This window comes from Solanum tuberosum, unplaced genomic scaffold (assembly GCF_000226075.1).
Source record: "Solanum tuberosum cultivar DM 1-3 516 R44 unplaced genomic scaffold, SolTub_3.0 scf00039, whole genome shotgun sequence".
Lineage (NCBI taxonomy): Eukaryota > Viridiplantae > Streptophyta > Magnoliopsida > Solanales > Solanaceae > Solanum > Solanum tuberosum.
In genome coordinates this window covers 1,984,361-2,003,992 of record NW_006238968.1, presented here as the reverse complement: position 1 = coordinate 2,003,992, position 19,632 = coordinate 1,984,361, and the positions used below count along the sequence as shown (strand labels likewise).

The following is a 19,632-nucleotide window of genomic DNA, read 5'->3' as shown; positions in this document are numbered from 1 at the left end:
TATCCGTCAATATATTTGTCCTACTTCATCTTCCTTAGTTTATTCATTGATATTTTGTAAGTTTCTGTTTTAAGAATTTTTATTTTGGATAGTTGGTTAATTTGATATTGAGGTATGACTATTTTGAAGTCAATCTTTATAATCTGACTAGCAAGATTTATTTTTTTACTTGTCATAAAGTATGAACACCCTTGGCGAAAATTCTGGCTCCGCCACTAGATATTAAGGCTCTGGTTACCTTCATAAGATACCTATTTTTACTCTCACCTACTCTATTTTGTTGGAGTGTATCAGGACATGAACTTTGGTGCATTATTCCCTTGGAAATGAAAAAATTATCTAGATGGTCATTAAAATACTCTCTCCCATTATCACATTGAAATATTTTAATTTTCTCATGAAATTGTGTCTCGACCATCACATAAAAAGCCTCAAACACATGTTTTACTTCACTTTTATCTTTTAATATGTACAGTCAAGTTAGTCTAGTGTGAGCATTTATGAAACTCACAAACCACATTTTTTCATTTACAGATGCTATCTTTGAAGGTTCCCAAACATCACTATGGATTAACTTAAAAGGTTTCATGGCATGATATTTTTATGAAGAAAAAGATGAACGACTGTGTTTAGCCATTTCAGAAAATTCACACTTAAAGAGTATGTACTTTTATTCATAAACAACTGAGATAACAAGAGTTTCAAAAAATGAAAACTAGGATGATCAAGTCCATAGTGTCATAACATGACTTTATTATCAATTTGAACAGAGATCAAACAAGCTGAACTAAAATTTACTTAATTATCCTCATTTTCCAGAAAGTAGAGACCTTTAGACTCTCTAACATTGACAATCATCCTCCCCGAGACTTTATCCTGAAATACGCATAAAATAGAGTCAAATATGGCACGATAATTAAGATTTTGAGTCAATATGTTGATGGACAAGAGTATGAGACAATTTTGAAACATGGAGGACATAAAAAAAAAAAAGCCAAAAGAAGAGTTAGTTTGACTATCCCTTTTCCAATAATTGCTAAGAAGGAATCATCAACAACTCTAACTTTTTTATTTCCTGCTGAAGAAGTGTAAGTTGAGGAAAAAATGAGAATTTCATGTCATGTGATCACTAGCCCGAAATCTATGATCCAAGGACTTATACTAGTTGAATTTGTACTCACAAAAATGGATGGTACATTACCTGTTTGGGAAAAACAACAAGTGGGTGTACAAGGACCAAATTTACTGATTTTGGAGTTAAGGTTGGAGAACTTGGAGGAATTTTTGTAGTATTTCTATTTGTTCCTTAGTGAATGGTGACATTTCTAGAGAAGATCGCTGCCCTGATTCTTCGATGGTACAATAAAAGGCCTGACTACCATGGTTATCTACCCTTTTGTGTTCCATCTAGGCGGTTTTACACGGATATTACAACAAGTCTGACAAGTGTGTCCGTATTTTATTGTAGAATTCACACTATGACTTCATTGTTGTCTTTGTCGAAACTTTTTTAATAGAACTCTCAACTTCTATTGATGTCGTTGAATGATGTAGCCCAATCAATGGTGTTGTAGTTACAAGAATAATATTGATCTGACCATGTTGAAGTGTGACTATCTTATCTAAAAGCTTAAGCAGTTAGAGAGAACACATTTTTATTATTTAATTATATTCTCAACATGTCCCCTCACATACGGACCTGATTCTTTTTCATGGGGCCATGCACGTGAAATTTGTTTTTGATTTGGGTGGCGGTGAGATTTGATCTCAAGACCTTTACATGCTCTGATACCACGTAAGTTTTGGTACCAAAATTGTACACTCTAATTCATCCATAGAGATACTTATATTACAGAAAAATAAACTAACTGCCAATAAGATCCCTTGATTCTAGGAAAATTGAGAATCAAGGAATGATTTTATTTGATCTAATATCCTACACTATTTAACAACATATCAGATTTTGATTATTCCACATCAATTTAAATCCTACAAAATCATATCTGATGTCACTTAGATATTTACAAATCAACAAATAAGTTCTTCGGCTAAAGTTGGATTAAAAGTATGGAATGTATTTGCACCATCACCATCTTCAAATAAAGTATGTTTACAGTAGCATCATGTGGCGTATAGCAAAGCAACACCCAATACACTGACAATTCCCATCATATGAAAGGAGTCCAAAATCCAATTACGAAACCCTTAAAAAAAGGATGAATCCATATAACTGCTACACCAAAACTAGATACAAAGAACCAAGCAGTCTCATGTTACATTCTCAATAATTCACACATCATGAACCTTAAATTCCTCCAAGATTGCAGGCACTTTTAGACAAAGGACATGAAACAACTAGACCACAGCTAATGAGACGAAATTTTTTAACACACCAAATTATTAAGAAATGAGAAAGATGGCCCATTACTTTAATTTGTTTCCAAAACAATAATGTGACCTAAATGAATAAGTCACAAACTGAGACGTGGGCATAAATTTCAGGAGTACAACAATGTAGCAAATGGAAATTCAAGTCATGTGCATGTGAATTCAATAGTTTAGTTCGAACTCTATTTGTATGTTAAGAGCAATCACGAAATAAGTACATATAATTGAATTTAAACAAATTAAATCATATAAATTACGGTAAAATCCTGAACTAGAATTTATAGTCGAATAAGTTATTCATGTATTAATTTTCGTACAATTTATACGACATTTGATAGGTAGATAGGAAATAAGTTATTCATATATAAAATTAATACGATGTTTAATTAATAATTTAGAAACTCGTATAGCTAATAATACATAACAAAATAAAAATTAAAGATATCAAATATCGATCCCGTCTTATCTCAGAATTGGGACGTGACAATTTAGCTAAGTATGTTACCCACTCTAGATCCTAAGGATTTGGCTAAGCATGAAGTTATAGGCATGTAGGTTCAAAGCTAAACTGACTACTCTAAGAGCACCCATCCATTATTTGGTTACTGGTATAAATCACATAGCGAAATGTAACCAAAGTTTATTGAAAAAAGTAACTTCGAAGATTTGAGACCAAAATTAGTTAGTGATGATCATAGAATAAGTTCTTTCGGCTTAAGTTGGATTAAAAGCACGGAATGTATTTTCTCTAGCACCATCTCTAATATAGTATTTTCTTCGACAGCACCATAGCAAAGCAACGCTTAGTATGTACACCGGTAACTCCCGACATATGAAAGGGGTTTAAGGTTCAATTACGAAACACTTGAATTTTATTTTTTTTAAAAATAAAATATAATTACGACCTCAAAACTAGATGCAAAGAACCAAGCAGACTCATGCTACAATTTCAAAAATATTTCACACATTAGGAACCCTAAATTCCTCCTAATTAAATTGCAGGCAATTTTAGACAATGGACATGAAACAACTAGACCACAGCTAATGTGAACACACCAAATTAATTAGAAGTGAGAAAGATGGACCATTACGTACTTTGTTTCCAGAACAATAATGTCAGGAGTACAACAATGTAATGGAAATTCAAAGTCACATGCATACGAATTCAGTAGTTTTAGCTCAAACTCTATTTCAGATCGCTTGATAGTGTATAAAAATAATACTAAATAGAGTGTACTAGTACTGCTTGCATTAGTAATGTTTGCATTAATTATACATATAATTTCTTATGCATTGTTAGTTTAGTGTATTAAAAATAACATGCATTACATAAAAATATTTATTTACAAAAATACTCTTCATAATTACGGTGGAAAAGATGCAAAAAAATTGAGGGGCAATGGGGTCTTTAACCATGCTAATGCGTACGTTAAAGTTAAAACTCTTTGCATTACTAATACCTAAGAATTCATGGTATTAGTAATACACAGCCTAATACACTATATATTGTATAACTAATGCAAACATTGGTTATATATAACATGAACAAGTGTACCAAACAAGATATTACTAATACCCAAAGTTAATGTATGCATTATTTTTGCTAATACACTCTACCAAACGACACTTCATTGGTTGAGAACATTCACGAAATAAGTACATATAATTGAATTGAAACAAAGTAAATCAAATAAATTATGTAGAATCCTGAACTGGAACCATAGTTGAATAAGAAACAAGTTATTCATGTATTAATTTTTTGTATAACTTATACGACGTTTGGTAGGTAGACTGAAAATAAGTTGTTCATGTATAAAATCAATACAATGTTTGGTTCACAATTTAGAAATTCCGAATCCGCATAACTAATATATGTATAAGTTATGAGAAAATTTATGTATTATTTTATGGAGGATATATAGAAAGTGGAATAACTAATACATGAATAACTTATCTATGCGCATAACTAATACTTGCATGAGTTGCATTAATATACATATTTTTCACTCATAAGTAATCCCTTCATTGCTAATATACTTGCATGCGTAACTCTAATCAGCGATCAAACGACTCCTAATATCCAAATTTTGAATCTATCTCAATTTGATTTTGTCTAGCAAAAAAAACATGTTTACATTATCCACAACATAGGGATCAAAGTAATGAAAAGGACTAGTGTTATGCAGGTCATGGGAGATTAATTTTGACAGTGATGTAGTGATAAAAAAGGAGATGAATGTACCTTTTTTTTTCCTTTTCTAAGATGAGCTTGTTCATGTACAAGAAAACATCACATGTTCTTTTTATTTATTTGATAACATTAATTATATTATTTATCATGTATTTATGTACTCTAATTAACCCTCCATGTTTAGATCCATCATGATCAACAACCTCCACAGCTTAGCTATATTGAGCTTTTTGTACCTATTAAAAAGAGCATTCCAACATTACAACATGCAACTAATGCTACAATCCTAAAAAAAATAATAGTAGCACGGTGCATATATAAATCATCTCGTATCGTATCCAAGAATGTATAATGTAAGCAAAGGCAGAGCTAGTGTATAGCTTACAGTTTGACCGATCGAGCTCAATAACTTTGATTTAAGTTTTATATTTGTCTTAATAAATTTGAACATATAGAAAATTTTAATTTAGAATACATTAACTTAAAAAGGAATAAAATTTCATACTCATAAGATTCAAATTTAGGCTTCACTTTTAATATAGGCAATTTGTCCTCATGCAAGTATCAATGATTGATCCACAACTCAATTTTTTACCATTTAAGCCACACAGAGACAAATTTAATATTGCTCGAAGACTTGATTAACTAATGTTACAAGCCTACAAGGGTGAAAATTGAATAGCAAAAGCTTAAAGAGGTTTGGCTGACTCGAAACCCAAACAAAAGAAAGATAAAGAGGCAATCACTCATATTATGATATGAAAATATAAACTTACGTTTTGCTAAAAAAAAAAAAATATTGCCCGTAAGAAAAAAAAATTAAAGACAAACACAAAATAGGGACAAAAGTGCAAATGACCTCGTTAAGAAGGTTGTCATTGCTAGCCAGCCCAAAGTGGAACCAGCTTGCGTGTTATTCAATTATTTCACCAGGTATAATTTTATATAAATAAAAGTTAGAAGTTAAAAATGACGAGTTCAACATTAAGGTCTTTAGCATTGAACACATTTTACTTTAGGAATAATGGATTCAAATTTAATATTTGTCAAAATGTTGTGATTTAGTTTTTTATATATACATCCTAAAATGCACACACAAAAAACATTTTTAAAAAATAGACATAAATAAAATAAACATATGATTATTTCAATTTCTGTATATCATCTATTTTCAAAGCACTTAGCAAACTCGTATCCATATAATAAGACCACACTCACTCTGAACTCACACACTCTATATCCTAGATTTTGCCTCTATCGAGAACTCATTACTCGACATATATTTTCTTCAACAAGAACAAACCGTTGTTGCAAGCACTACAGCAAAAATAACTTTTAGCAGCAATAAATATACACATTAACAAAGAGTGCCAAAGTTTTTACCAACATTAATTAATTATCATTAGATCCAATGTCCCTATAAGCTTTAGAGATATTTACAAAGAGTGTTAATTGTCGCTAAAAATACATATTTAGCAGCAATTAAGCTATTGCCGGTAAGATCATTTTTGGTGTAGTGAAGTGATCACGCATGATATTCACTAATCGGACGTATAGCTAGTCATGGTCCTTGCTCCTTAGGTAGGAGCAGAACATTATGAACTAAAAGCACATGTCTATAAAACGCAGAGAGATAAAAGAAGAAATGAGGATTCATATAACCAAACCCAACGTGTTTAGGAGTGAGGTATAGTTGTCGTTGCACAGAGACAGAAGGCAATGCACGAAAAACGGTGCAGCACAATTTACCATTAAATTTAAGAACAAAGTTCATCTGGATAGTTGAATTACTTCACTCCACCTAATGAGCAAATACAACAATACAACTATAGGTGCATATTCCTCTCAAAAGATGCATTCATTGAATAGAAAATCTCATAGAATTTAAATATTAGAAGCACTAAGTGCCATAACCTTGCATTGTTCATTCATGGCTAAGAGTTGTGCTTCTTTCTTGTCAAGAAGAGTTGTCAACTTCACATTCTCTTCCATAAGCTTTTGGACTTGAACCTCTTTCTGCATTTTCTCGCTCTCCAATTGAGTCGTCTTTGCAGCTAACCTGGTTCACATAAAACAAACTGAGTACAAAAATAATCGCAGATATGGGACTTTACTGTCTGTTATAATTACTATAATACACTCTTTCATGTAAACAACGACATATAAGACGAACTTTTACAATTGTAGTTCTTGCAAGAACCACAACTCCATCTGTATAAAGAATATTTTCTAAAGGGTTGCTTGGTTACCGGGATTACTATACTAATCCCGGTACTAACTATGGGATTGCATTTATCCACCGTTTGGTTATTGGTATTAGCTAACACTTGTATAAATCTTATACAAGAATCTTGGTGTTATCTATCCCATAAAGGAGGTGGGATCATAATCATGGGATAACCTTGTTTTGAACCAAACGAGCCCTCGGACTGATCATCTTGCTGCAACAAAGCAAGCTTCGGAATGAATCTAATGGAAATTTAGGGTGATTCATAATAGAAGGAAGTATCTAGAATATCTATGTCCCAACTCCCAAGACATTTATATTCTGGAGAAGAGAATCCAAGTATAAGCCACTAGATGTGCTCAGACATCTGTTCTGGTGCATCTATGAGTATGAGATACAAAGATTTATAACACTATTATCATGATTAGCAAAGCGGAGTTTAAGAGAAGCCCACGAAGACAGTTGTAAGAGCAGGTAGCCTGATTGCAGGATCGCAACAGAGAGTAAGGAGCACAAATTTCAAACTCATACTAGCTCAAATACTGATGGGACCAAAGACATGCTCTCTGTTTCAGAACACTGCTGAATTTTATCAACTAACCTAAAGAACTTCACCGTTTGAGTTTATATCTGGCTAGATAATTCTTCACTTGGCCAGTAAGGGTGAAAGGGAACTCTTTTCCCAGTAAACCAAGTACATCCAGATTAAAGTAGTGGATAAACCAGATCATCTGGCAAATTTTAAGAGACAAGATTGGTGTTGGACATTTTTGGAGCAATTACTTTACTGAAGGACTTCCACCAAATCTGTCTTGGAAGGTGGATACCTGGGATTTTAACGAAACAATATTCTCACCTGTCGGTGCAGGAGGACTTTCTTCAGGGTACTTTTACTGAGGAAGAAGTTTATAATGTCATTAGTAGTTGGCAGGAGATGAGACTCCTGGAACGGATGGATTTTCTATGGCATTCTATCAAAAATGTTGGTTAATCATCAAGGAAGACATAATGGTGGCTTTATTTCACTTTTATCATACTGAGAAGTTAGAGAAGAACTTCTTCAGTGCCTCTTTTATTGCTCTTATTCCTAAGAAAGCAGGAGCAGAAGAATTGGAAGGACTTCGGACCAATTAGTTTGATTGGGAGCTTAGACAAAATTATTGCCACACTCCTTACTGAAAGATTGAAGAGAGCCATTGGCGAAGCTTGTTGGTGATACTCAAATGACTTTCATCAAAGGAGGCAAATCATGGATGTCGTGTTAATTGCCGATGAAATTTCGGACACCAGACAGAAACAAGGGAAGCCTGGAGTCATCTGCAAGTTAGACTTAAGACATATAATCATGTTAATTGGGAGTTCCTATTTAATCTTTTAAAGGCTTTGGGATTTGGTAATAAATGGATAAACTGGATCCAAGTGAGTATTTCAACTGTGAGATTTTCTCTGATTATCAATGGAAGCCCGGAAGGCTTTTTTCCAGGCTTATAGAGGATTAAGGCAATGGAATCCCGTATGCCCCTTTCTTGTTATCCTTGTTATGGAGTGTATCAGTAGTATGTTGAAGGTGGAAGAACAAACAAGGTGGATCCAGGGCTTCAGATAATAGATGCCAAACAGACAATTTTATCACCCACATTATGTATGCAGATGATACCTTAGTTCTATGTGAGGCAGAAGGGGCTCAATTCCTGAGGCTGATGAAGGAGTGTCAGGTCTTCAATTTGTGTTACTAAGAGTCACTTGGTTCCAGTCAATGTAGTACAGATTTACAGAGTTGGCAGCAATACTTAAGCGTAACAGTGGGAGCTTGCCAACAGTATATCTGGAACTTCCTTTAGGTGCCAAATTACAAAGCTTCAGTGATGTTAACCATTTCAAAAAAATATTCAAAGCTTCAGTAATATGGAAGAATATCCTGTAGAACTCTGATAAAAGACTCGCTAAATGGAAAAGACAATACTTATTTTTGGGAGACAGGTCGGCTTAATAGTATTTTGGACTCATTTCCTACACATACAATGTCTCTTTCTCCAATGCCTGCCAAGGTGGAAAATAGACTAGATACTATAAGAAATGAGTTTCTCCGAGGAAAAAGAATTCCACCTATTTGAATGGAGGATAGTTCAGTTGAACAAGAAGCAAGGGGAATGGGAGTAAGAAATCATAGATACCAGAATAGGGGCTTACTCTTCAAGTGGTTATGGAGATTCAATCAAAATGAAGGAGCGTTATGGAAAGTGGTGGTTACCAAAAAGTACGGAAGAGAGCATAACTGGAGTACCAAAATTACTAACTCAGCACATGGAGTGGTCAGTGTTTGGAAACATATAAGAAGTTTTTGGGATGACCTTGGTAGAAACACGGATTTTGGTAGGTAATGGTGGCAACACTCTTTTTCGGCATGATGCATAACACTCCCCTCTGAAGGAATTATTTCCAGATCTTTATAATTAAGTGAGGCATACCCATCATACTACCGCACAATGTAGCTCTAGTACTGGTGGGAGTTGAGTTTCAGGAGAAATTCCAATGACTGGGAAGTGGATAGGCTCTCTTCTTCTTCTTCTTCTTCTTTTTTGGTGAAGTGGATTGGAAGTATGTTGAATTAGAGGCGAAGTTAGCGGTTACGGCACCTTTTGAATGCCTGTATGTTGAATTGGCGGGGATAAGAAATTGTACGGGCTAGTCTCAAGGCAAGAGAAAGGAGGACCCGTGACCTAGACCAAGTGAAGTGCATCAAGGACGAGAGGGCAAAATACTGGTGGAGCAGGCACTCTCATTAGCCAGAGATGACAGTCATACTTTCATTAACTCTTGGACGAAAAGGGAACAGAGACATTGAGGAAGATAAGGGTGTCATTCGTAGTTGTGTAGGGGAAGAGCAACTGGGCTATATGGGCTATATGAGATCCTGTTGGAATTTTGGAAAAGCGGCAGGTAGGGTAGGTGCAGGGTGGTTACTTGAGTTGTTTATTGTCGCTTTTAAGACGGCAAAAATGTCCGAAGAATGGAGGTGGAGTACAATGATCCCATTGTACAAGAACAAGGATGACACTTAAAATTGCAACAACTATAGGGGTATCAAGCTCCTAAGCCACACTATGAAAGTAGCGCTGTGGAGATAAGGGTGAGAAGGGGTGTAGCTATTATCGTGAACCAGTTAGGATTCATGTCGGAGCGCTTAACTACAGAAGGCATTCATCTTGCAAGGAGATTAGTAGAGCAATATAGGAAGAGGAAGGACTTACACATGGTAATCGTCGACCTAGAAAAGGCTTACGACAAAGTCCCAAGGGAGGTTCTATGGAGATGCTTGGAGGCTAAAGGGGTACCTGCAGAAACAAATGCTAGATGTTTTGAGAGCAAGAGCTGTGACCTTCAAAAGATCAAACTAAATTGTATCAGGCTTTTTTGCTTCTGGTGCAAGCAGATGTATTTAGAGGACACTGAATCCATTATAGATATCCTAGGTTCCTGTTAGGATTCAGATTCAGATTCAGTTTTCTTACTTTTTGACAAGCTGTAAATATGGTTTTTAGTGCAACCCATGCACTGGTTCAATGAATATACACAAATGTTACCTTCTCAAAAAAAAAAAGGTCCCTGCGGCATACACTAGGGCGATCAAGAATATGCATGATGGATCCCAAGACTTGGGTAAGGACAGCGAGAGGAGACTCGAAGTACTTCTTAGTTGTGATGGGGTTGCACCACAGATCAGCTCTTAGCCCGATTTTGTTTGCCTTGGTGATGGATGAATTGATGCGACATATCCAAGGAGAGGTGCCACAATATATCTTATTTGCGGATGGCATAGTTTTAATTGACGAGACTAAAGATTTGGAGACAAACCTTGGAGTCTAAAGGTTCTGGTTGAGCAGAACCAAATCAGGATACTTAAGAGTGCAAGTTCTGTAATATGACACATGAGGCTAGCGTGGAGCAAGGCTTGATACACAAGAAATCAAAAAGAGATGAGGTTTCAGGATCTTGGATCTATTTTCCAAGGAAATGGAGAGATTGACGATGATGTTACACATCATGTTGGTGCAGGGTGGATTAAATAGAGGCTCCCACTTGGAGTCTTGCGTGATAAGAAGGTGCCACCAAAAATTAAAGGCATGCTCTATAGGGTGGTAGTTAGACCAACTATGTTATGTGGGGCGGAGTGTTGGCCAGTTCAAAACTCTCACGCTCAGAAGATGAAAGCTGTGAAAATGAGAATGTTGTGATGGATGTGTAAGCATACTAGGAGGGATAGGATTAGAAATGAATATTCTGAGGCAAGGTAAGGAGTGGCTTCAGTGGAGGACAAGATGCAGAAAGCAAGGCTGAGATGGTTTGGGCATGTGAAGAGGTCATGCACGGATGGCAGACGCGTGAGAGGTTGTCTATGGATGGTTCCAAGGGCGGTAGAGGTAGCCCAAAGAAGTATTGGCATTATTGGGGAGAGGTGATTAGACGGGACATCACGCGATTTTAGCTTACAAAGGACAGGATTGTAGATAGAAGGTTGTGGAGGACACGAATTAGGATAGAAGGTTAATAGGTAGTAGAGCATTTTCCTTCCATAATAGTAGTCGTAGTATTACTCTTGTAGTTTCTTGCCCCTCGATTTCTATTACTACTTGTTGTTTCTTGCATTTTGCTTGTCGTATTATTTTGTTGTAATTACTGTTCAAAATGATTTGTCATATGATTTCTATAGTATTTTGCGATAGCTTGTTCACTTCCATTATTTCTTTTGTCCTACTGTTTTGGATTGCTTTTCATTGAGCTGAGGGTCTAACGAAAACAACCTCTACCACCAAAGTAGGGGTAAGGTCTGCATACACTCTATCCTCCTCAGACCCACTTTGTGGAATTACACTGAGTATGTTGTTGTTGTTTAAGTGGATAGGAAGTCGATAGGTTCTCACAACTCATCAAAATATCGGAAAGCTTCAAATTCCAGGAAATGGTAGTTGACTGGCTAGTATGGGTTCCACAAAGTAAAGATACTTTCTCAGTCAGCAGCTGCTACAAATTCCTATTGACCTCCAATACATTGGATCAGAATTACAGCTTCTGGCCTTGGAGGTAGATATGGAGATCCAGGGCACCATACAAGGTGACATGTTTTTGTTAGACTCTCACATATGAAGTACTTCTTACACAACAGTCCTAATAGAGAAGGGGCATAGCTATTTATAGTAGATGTATACCGTGTGAAAAAGAATAACGATGCTAATCATGTATTTCTGCATTGTAGCATCACAACTCAAATGTGGAATCTGTTTTTTAACATTTTTCAAGTTAAGCTGGGTGATTAGGACTATCAAACAAATGCTGCATTGTTGGACTGGTAAGGGTATTGGGAAGGAGAAAAGAAAAATCTAGGAGACCATTCCTTCATGCATATGGTGGGTGATTTGGAAAGAAAGGAATCAACAATGTTTTGAAAGCAAATATGAAAATATACATAAATTGAAATATAAATGTGTATCTTTTTTGGTTTTAGGTGTAGACTAGAAGATCAGCAGTCAGTACACAGCAGATAAAATGTTAAGACTTTCTCAATGTCCTGGAGTGATGTAAAGGAACTGATTCCGCACAAACTTTGTGCTTCACTGCTTCTGTTTATAAAATCTTACCAACAACAGCATACCCAATGTAATCCCACAAGTAGGGCTTATAAAATCTTACCATTCTCAAAAAAATTGTAAAAGATGATTTATCACTACTTTCATAGTTTCATTAGTTCTGTGCTTTTACAAATGGATCAAAGAAGAGATTTTACAAACCTGCACTCAGCCCTTCTTGTTCCAAGTTTTGTACCCTAGGAAATGTCATAACACTAGTCTATATTCAACCTTAAAACCTTTGCACTAAAAAAAGGATGATTCCTCATTCTTAATCCAAGTGATCCATTTCATTTTATATCGTTTTTGTACATTAAGACATTGCAAATTAATTATAACCCACTACACCAGATAACATTCTGGTGTCGTGGAGAATATGGCTGGAAAAAATGGTTAGACATAAATTCAAAGTCTCAAATGAATTGATAACTTGATCAGAAAACATGTGTACAATGTTGGGTGCATACTTAGATTCTAACCCTATTGATTCAGAAAGGTGTGCTATAAGATATTGAAAGGTATACACTCTTGGTAAACTGCATAGCAAGTATTAAGACATATCATCAAGCAACATATTACGCAGTAGTCTCTTCTGTCATCACAGGCACACTGACCATTATTATTCAGAGAACATAAATAAACAGCTATATCATCATTATATGAAAACAGAAATTCTGTTCACCAGCGAAAGGGATACACTGACCGTTCAAAAAGCCTTTCAATTGTCTGGAATTGTTTTTCTGATGACAGAAGAGTTTCTCTGACACTAATGAGACTACTGACATAGGATTTCAGAGATTCGAAGTCTCTCTTAACACAACAAAGCTCCTGCTCATTTTCTGCAGCTCGCTGCCTCTGTCTAGAAGTTTCTTCAACCAAATCTTCAACTCTCTGGCGCATCTCATTCAAGATACAATTTGTACCCAAAGCAAACCTTTCCATCTCTTCTAACTTAGTAGACATGTTTTCAATCTGAAGTGCCCTTCTTTGAATCTCTTCCTGACCTATTGTTACCTTCTCCTTCTCTAAAGCAGTTTCAGATTCAGCCATTATAACCCTCTTGACAAGATTTTCCATAACATATGTAACCAATTGTACACTTCTGAGTAATTCGCTCCTATAAGATCCATCTTGTTCATCAAAAGAATCTTGTGTACTTGTAAGTCTAATCAATGCTGCATCATCAGCATCATCAAAAGACGAGAGATCTATGTCCCTTGACCAACTGGACAATGGTACACCATTTTTATCTATAAGCCCTACTCCATATAGTTCTTTTATACCGCATGACGTAGAGGCCAAATCAGGAACAGCCATGACTCTGGCTTTAGTTTTCAAATACATCATTAATGTTGCAGCAGTTCTGACTCTGCTCCAAAGAACATTTAACTCTTTCTTTGTATCTTCTTCTGACCCCTGAATACAAGTTTTTACATCTAATAGTTTTTCTTGCAAGGCCTCAACTTGGGACTGGCTTTCCTCCATCTCTTGCTTCCAACTAACATGTGTTTGGCTCAGTTGGTACTTCAAATCTGAAAGATCAATATCTTCCTCAACTGCCATTACCTGTGTTGTAAATTCAAATTAGGAACTTAGGTCATTAATAAAAATCTAACAATACTAGTTAGTATCAACAAGTACAGCACAGTTGGACGAAAGAATCTCACTAAGACCATATCAGAAGACTAAGGTGTTGATTAAAAGCAAATACCGAATAAGACAGTAATTTTGACTAAAACTGTACTATCTTTGTCACCCGCTACATTCCTTCCTTTCCATTTCCTTCTAACCAATCAACTCTTAACTTCAATCACCACAACACAGTTCTTGATATTCAGATAATGCATCATAAATGCATGAACAAGTTCATTGCAGCGCAATGCACTTCCAACTTAAGTCATCAAAATACAAAACACAATCTATAACAGACATACAATGCATAAATTTTACTGTAAGATGAGAAGAAAAAAATTACATATTCTCCCTAGAGAAAACAGAAAATTTGCACATAGAAACTAGGTAAGAAAAAAAAAGGAAACTACACTAACAAGATAGTACCTCTTATATGCAACTTCTATCAGTGTTTCTTTGACATCAAATTTCAGAAATTCATACTGTGAATCAACAGCAACAACATACCCAATGTAATTCACAAGTGGGTCTGAGGAGCGTAGGATGTATGCAGACCTTAACCCTACCTTTGAATCTATAAGATATATATTTATACTACAGTTCCAGATAAACTCTTAGCAAAAGACACTATGAGAGCACACCAATTCATAGCCAAATCAACCAGTTGCATAACCAAGCGAAGAAACTAAAAATATTTTCCTTTCTTGTTCAAAAAGTAAAAAAGGTTTCTATTTGCAGTGAGTTCAGACAATACTAAAGACAGCACTTTGAGCCCACCCCAACTTCCAATTTGGCTTCTTTAACGAATCCAATAGAACTCCAAGACAGAAGCTTTATAGTTTACAAAATGTTTCATTTAGCAGCGAGTTCGGACAATACTGAATACACCATTTTGAGCCCATCGCAACTTTCAATTCTGCTTCTTTGACAAATCCAATATAACTCCAAGACAGAAATTTAATAGTTTACGAAATGTTTCATTTGGCAGTGAGTTCAGACAATACTAAAGACACCATTTCTAGTCCACCCAAACTTTCAATTTGGCTTCTTTAAAAATCCTATAGAACTCCAAGAAAGAAACTTTATAGTTTACGAAATGTTTCATTTAGCAGTGAGTTCAGATAATACTAAAGACACCATTTTTAGTCCACCCCAACTTCAATTTGGCTTCTTTAAGGAATCCAATAGAACTCCAAGACAGAAACTTTATAGTTTATGAAATGTTTCATTTAGCAATGAATTCAGACAGTGCTAAAGACACCAATTCTAGTCCGCCCAAACTTTCAATTTCTCTTCTTTAACTAATCCAATATAACTCCAAGACATAAACTTTATAGTTTACGAAATGTTTCATTTAGCGGTGAGTTCAGACAATACTAAAGACACCATTTTTAGTCCACCCCAACTTCAATTTGGTTTCTTTAATGAATCCAATAGAACTCCAAGACAGAAACTTTATAGTTTACGAAGTGTTTCATTTAGCAATGAATTCAGACAATACTAATGACACCAATTCTAGTCCGCCCAAACTTTCAATTTCTCTTCTTTAACTAATCCAATAGAACTCCAAGACAGAAACTTTATAGTTTACGAAATGTTTCATTTAGCAATGAGTTCAGACCATACCAAAGACACCATTTCTAGTCCACCCAAACTTTCAATTTGGCATCTTTAACAAAAAAATCCAATAGAACTCCAAGACAGTAACTTTATAGTTTACGAAATGTTTCATTTAGCAATGAATTCAGACAATACTAAAGACACCCATTTCTAGTCCACCCAAACTTTCAAGTTGGCTTCATTAACTAATCCAATAGAACCCCCAGATAGAATCTTTATAGTTTATCCCTCCCTCAAATATCTAAACCACCAAGCAAAAAGAAAAAAACCCAACTTTTCCCTAAAGAGCAAACATAATTTTATCGTAAAAATCATATCAAGATCATAACAAAGAACAAAATTGACATTAAACCCTTCCTACTGTCACCCAGTAAACTCCCAACAGCAGTAGTACCACAACAAACAAACAAAAATCCCACAAAAAATGGATTCAGCTACATAAATCTTCTAATTCTTTACCCCATTTCATTCTCTAATACTCAATAATTTTGGGGGTTTTTCTTTTTTTGGAGAAAGATTATCATTCCCAAATACCCATTTCATTTCCCCCCTCTAATACTCAATAATAAAAAAAAAAAGTGAACCAAATAGACAGGAGATCAAGAAAAAAATAGCAGATAAATTAAAGAGTAAGTACATATATTTTATAAGAAAAAATTCCAAAAAGCATAAAAAAAGAGTCACCTTGTAAAATTTAATGAAAAAATTGAAAATTGGGAGCTTCAGATGGGCTATGGATGAAGAAGAGAAATTCGGACAGATGAAAATAATGACACTGCTTTCCAACACGCGTTGTCTGAAGGATGGCTACCAAATGAATTTGCTGTTTTTTTTTTTTAATTGTAAATAGGAAAGGTGATTAGGAGAGTAATTTTCGGTCCGCAATGTGAAAGTTCATGTAACTAATTGAGTTATTAACATTTTGTTGGGTTAGTTGTTACTTATTATATAGTATTGTATTGTTAAATTCATGTTAGATAACATGAATAATCTCATTTTATGTAATGACTGGTTTTGTGTGATTGTAGAGTTATTTAAATATTTTATTTTTATTTATTATTTTATTTTATCTTTTTATAGTAGCTCTATTGTATATCCAATTTTTCTTATAGGTTTATCTTTCAAATTATCGATGTGTGGCATTATGTAACGATGGAAAATGGTACAATTTATCCAAACATTATATTTATTTAAAGAATACAGTATGATGGAATATGATACAATATGATATATTATGAAATAATACGTAATAATTAATAGACGATTCATAATTTTCATTAAGGGGTTCGGGAAAAAAATAGTGTTTTGAGATTTGAACTTAATAGCGGAAAGTGAATTTTGAACTCCTAAACCAATAATCTAACATTTGCTTTTGTATTTAGGCGATTCAAAACCTATGTATTTACATTTTTATAAAAAGTTACTTATAGAATGTAATATTTTGTCAAGAGGGCTAGGATGAACACTTTCAGTTTCCTCTAAATCCGCCCCTAATAACAACCATACAAACAAAGTGTAAGATTTCTCTTTACAAAAGAAATTTGATAAAATGCTTTAAAGTTAATTTTATCATAAAGTTTTAATACAAGGTATTATCTAGAAAAATTAGGAGGACGAGTAGAAAAGAACGACTGACATATTTCTAGGCTGACAAGTATCTAAAGAAAAACGCATATTTCATATCAAAATGGAAACCAAAGAATATTATAAAATAAAGCATAATTTTATATGAAAGGTGTGTTTGATGACAACACCGCTCGAGAGAAAAAATTGTGAGGCCTATTGGACTTAATCATATGAGATTTATTTGTTTGTTTTGTTAAATTGTTATTGTAGGACTAGAAGTATCATCTCGAAGAGTCTTGCTATTAACTGTCTTTTTTTTTAGCATTTAATTCATATTTCATAGTAGTTTAAATTACAACTTCGCATTATACAAAACGTCGAAAAGCTAAAGTAAGTTTTTTTCCTTATTAATAACTTTTTACTTTTGTGTTTCATTATTATTTTAAGAAAATGATACCATAGATAGAGGTAACCTTGACCGATCGGTCATATGGTTGATAAAGTGCTCTTTTCTCCCTGTAAGAAAAAAATAAATGGAAGAAACTTTAGAAATCTACTCATTTTCAACATAGCCTATTTCTTTTAATTCCTCTTCTCTAAACTAGTAAACCTATTCAAGTGATGTCACACCCCGAGCCTACACCCTTAACGGGATCGACACTCGAGAACCATTGATGGCCCCAAGCGAACCCTTAGTCTGGCTTACTTACTCAGCGGAAGACTTTACTCAAGATAAACACTGTTAAACAAGTAAACGGAACTGCTCAAAATATAACTTAGAATGTATTATAATAACACACTACCAAAGTGACAACTCAAGTTTCAACTTAACTGAAAAGGAAAAGTAAAGACTCATGAACTAACATCACTAACTCTGTCTATGAAGCTTCTAAACAACTGAGATGGACGTCGGGACAAGACCCACGACATCCTAATGAACTAAAATACTGAAAGCAATAAAAGGATCCTCCGAAAATCTAGGAGGCTCACCAACTGACTCTGAGTGCTCAACTGGATCAACGAGACGCTGGATGGTAATCCTGATTACCTGCGTCTGCATCATACTAAGATGCACGCCATCTGGCATCAATACATTGAATGTACAAGTATGCGAGTTGAAATGCTAAACATAACTTAAGCTTGAAAAGAATCTGAAAGAAACACTTATCTTGGTTTTACTCAACTCCTAAATAACTTAGCTCAATATAAAGCAATAAAACACATGCAACATATAGAAAGCCGTTAAAACAGTAGAAAACAACTTAGTTCGTTAAAGAAAATGCAATAACAAACTCAACTTTACTCATATAATAAAGTAATATAGTTTATGTGGGAGTTTCTCTAACCGAAATCACCACTATGAGCCTAAGTGGTGATACAACGTCTTGCCCACGCTGCCAAAACTATCCTATACTTTGCCGTCATATAGAACGCTTAACTTAGTGGATCCACTAGTCTATGCTAAAAGTATCTTAAGGAGTCATAATAAAAAAGTATGATCCTTTACTACCATGATGGCTACATGATTTATGGAGACGTGAGTTATCTGAACTCAAGCTCGTCCCCATATCGATGCTCAATACTACTCCCAAAATATACTTTAGCTCATATGTTTGTAAAAACAAAACTCTTTCTTTGGTTTGAGATAATTACTCAAAAACTTAGCTTAAAAGTTCTCTTGGAAATCTCAGTTTCCTTTCTTGTTCAAATGTGAAAACATTTTAACTCTTGGGAATACTTAGTTCCAGAATAATCTTTGAAGAATGAACTTTACTCTTACTCTTTACTGAAAACTAGCTCAAATGCTCTTTTGAAAATCTCAATTTCATTCTTGTTTAAATGTGAAAACATTTACTCTTTGGGAATACATAGTCCCGATATACTCTTTTGAAGAAATGAACGTCAAACTTTACTCTTAACTCAACTCAAAACTTAAGTCTTAAAACAAAGTTAAAACATTTGTAAAAGACTTTTGGAAAACTTTATGAACTTCTCTTGACTTGACTCTTAACTTTCCTTGAATTGAATTATGGATTCAAGGATTATGATTTGTGATAGGAAAGATATCATGATGTTTAGGAATGATTTTAGATAGCTAAACATGAGAAAAGATCAAAAAATCATTATCTGAGGGTGGGTCTGCGACGTGGAGAAGTATTTAAATTTTGGTCACGAAAATACTTTTTGAGGCAGAACGGTCCATGACCGCTCCGCGATACAAAATGACTTTTCCCAAATCTAAGGAGTAGGTCCGCGACGTGGAGCTAGTGCCCAGATTTGCCGACTAATTTTCTTCTTCATTTTCTAGCCCCAATTCGCCCAAACTCGGTTCTTTTTCTCAAATTCCCTTTAGATTCAGATACCCAGTATGTATACACAAGAAT

At 34.7% G+C, this 19,632-nt stretch overlaps 1 protein-coding gene across 2 annotated transcripts; it reads right to left on the bottom strand.

The window, feature by feature from the left end:
• Positions 1-6,291: 6,291 nt before the first annotated feature.
• On the bottom strand, positions 6,292-16,494 carry LOC102589741 (uncharacterized). 2 transcript variants are annotated; one of them, XM_006343309.2, is made up of 3 exons: positions 16,367-16,494; positions 13,134-13,996; positions 6,292-6,638 (listed from the first exon to the last, which is right to left on the bottom strand). In XM_006343309.2, the coding sequence occupies exons 2-3, from the start codon at positions 13,991-13,993 to the stop codon at positions 6,464-6,466; spliced, it is 1,035 nt and encodes a 344-aa protein (XP_006343371.1). In that variant the 5' UTR covers positions 13,994-13,996; positions 16,367-16,494; the 3' UTR covers positions 6,292-6,463. The 2 variants fall into 2 exon arrangements, with proteins under 2 accessions (XP_006343371.1, XP_015162355.1); XM_015306869.1 differs by lacking the exon at positions 16,367-16,494 and adding an exon at positions 14,142-14,921.
• Positions 16,495-19,632: the final 3,138 nt, after the last annotated feature.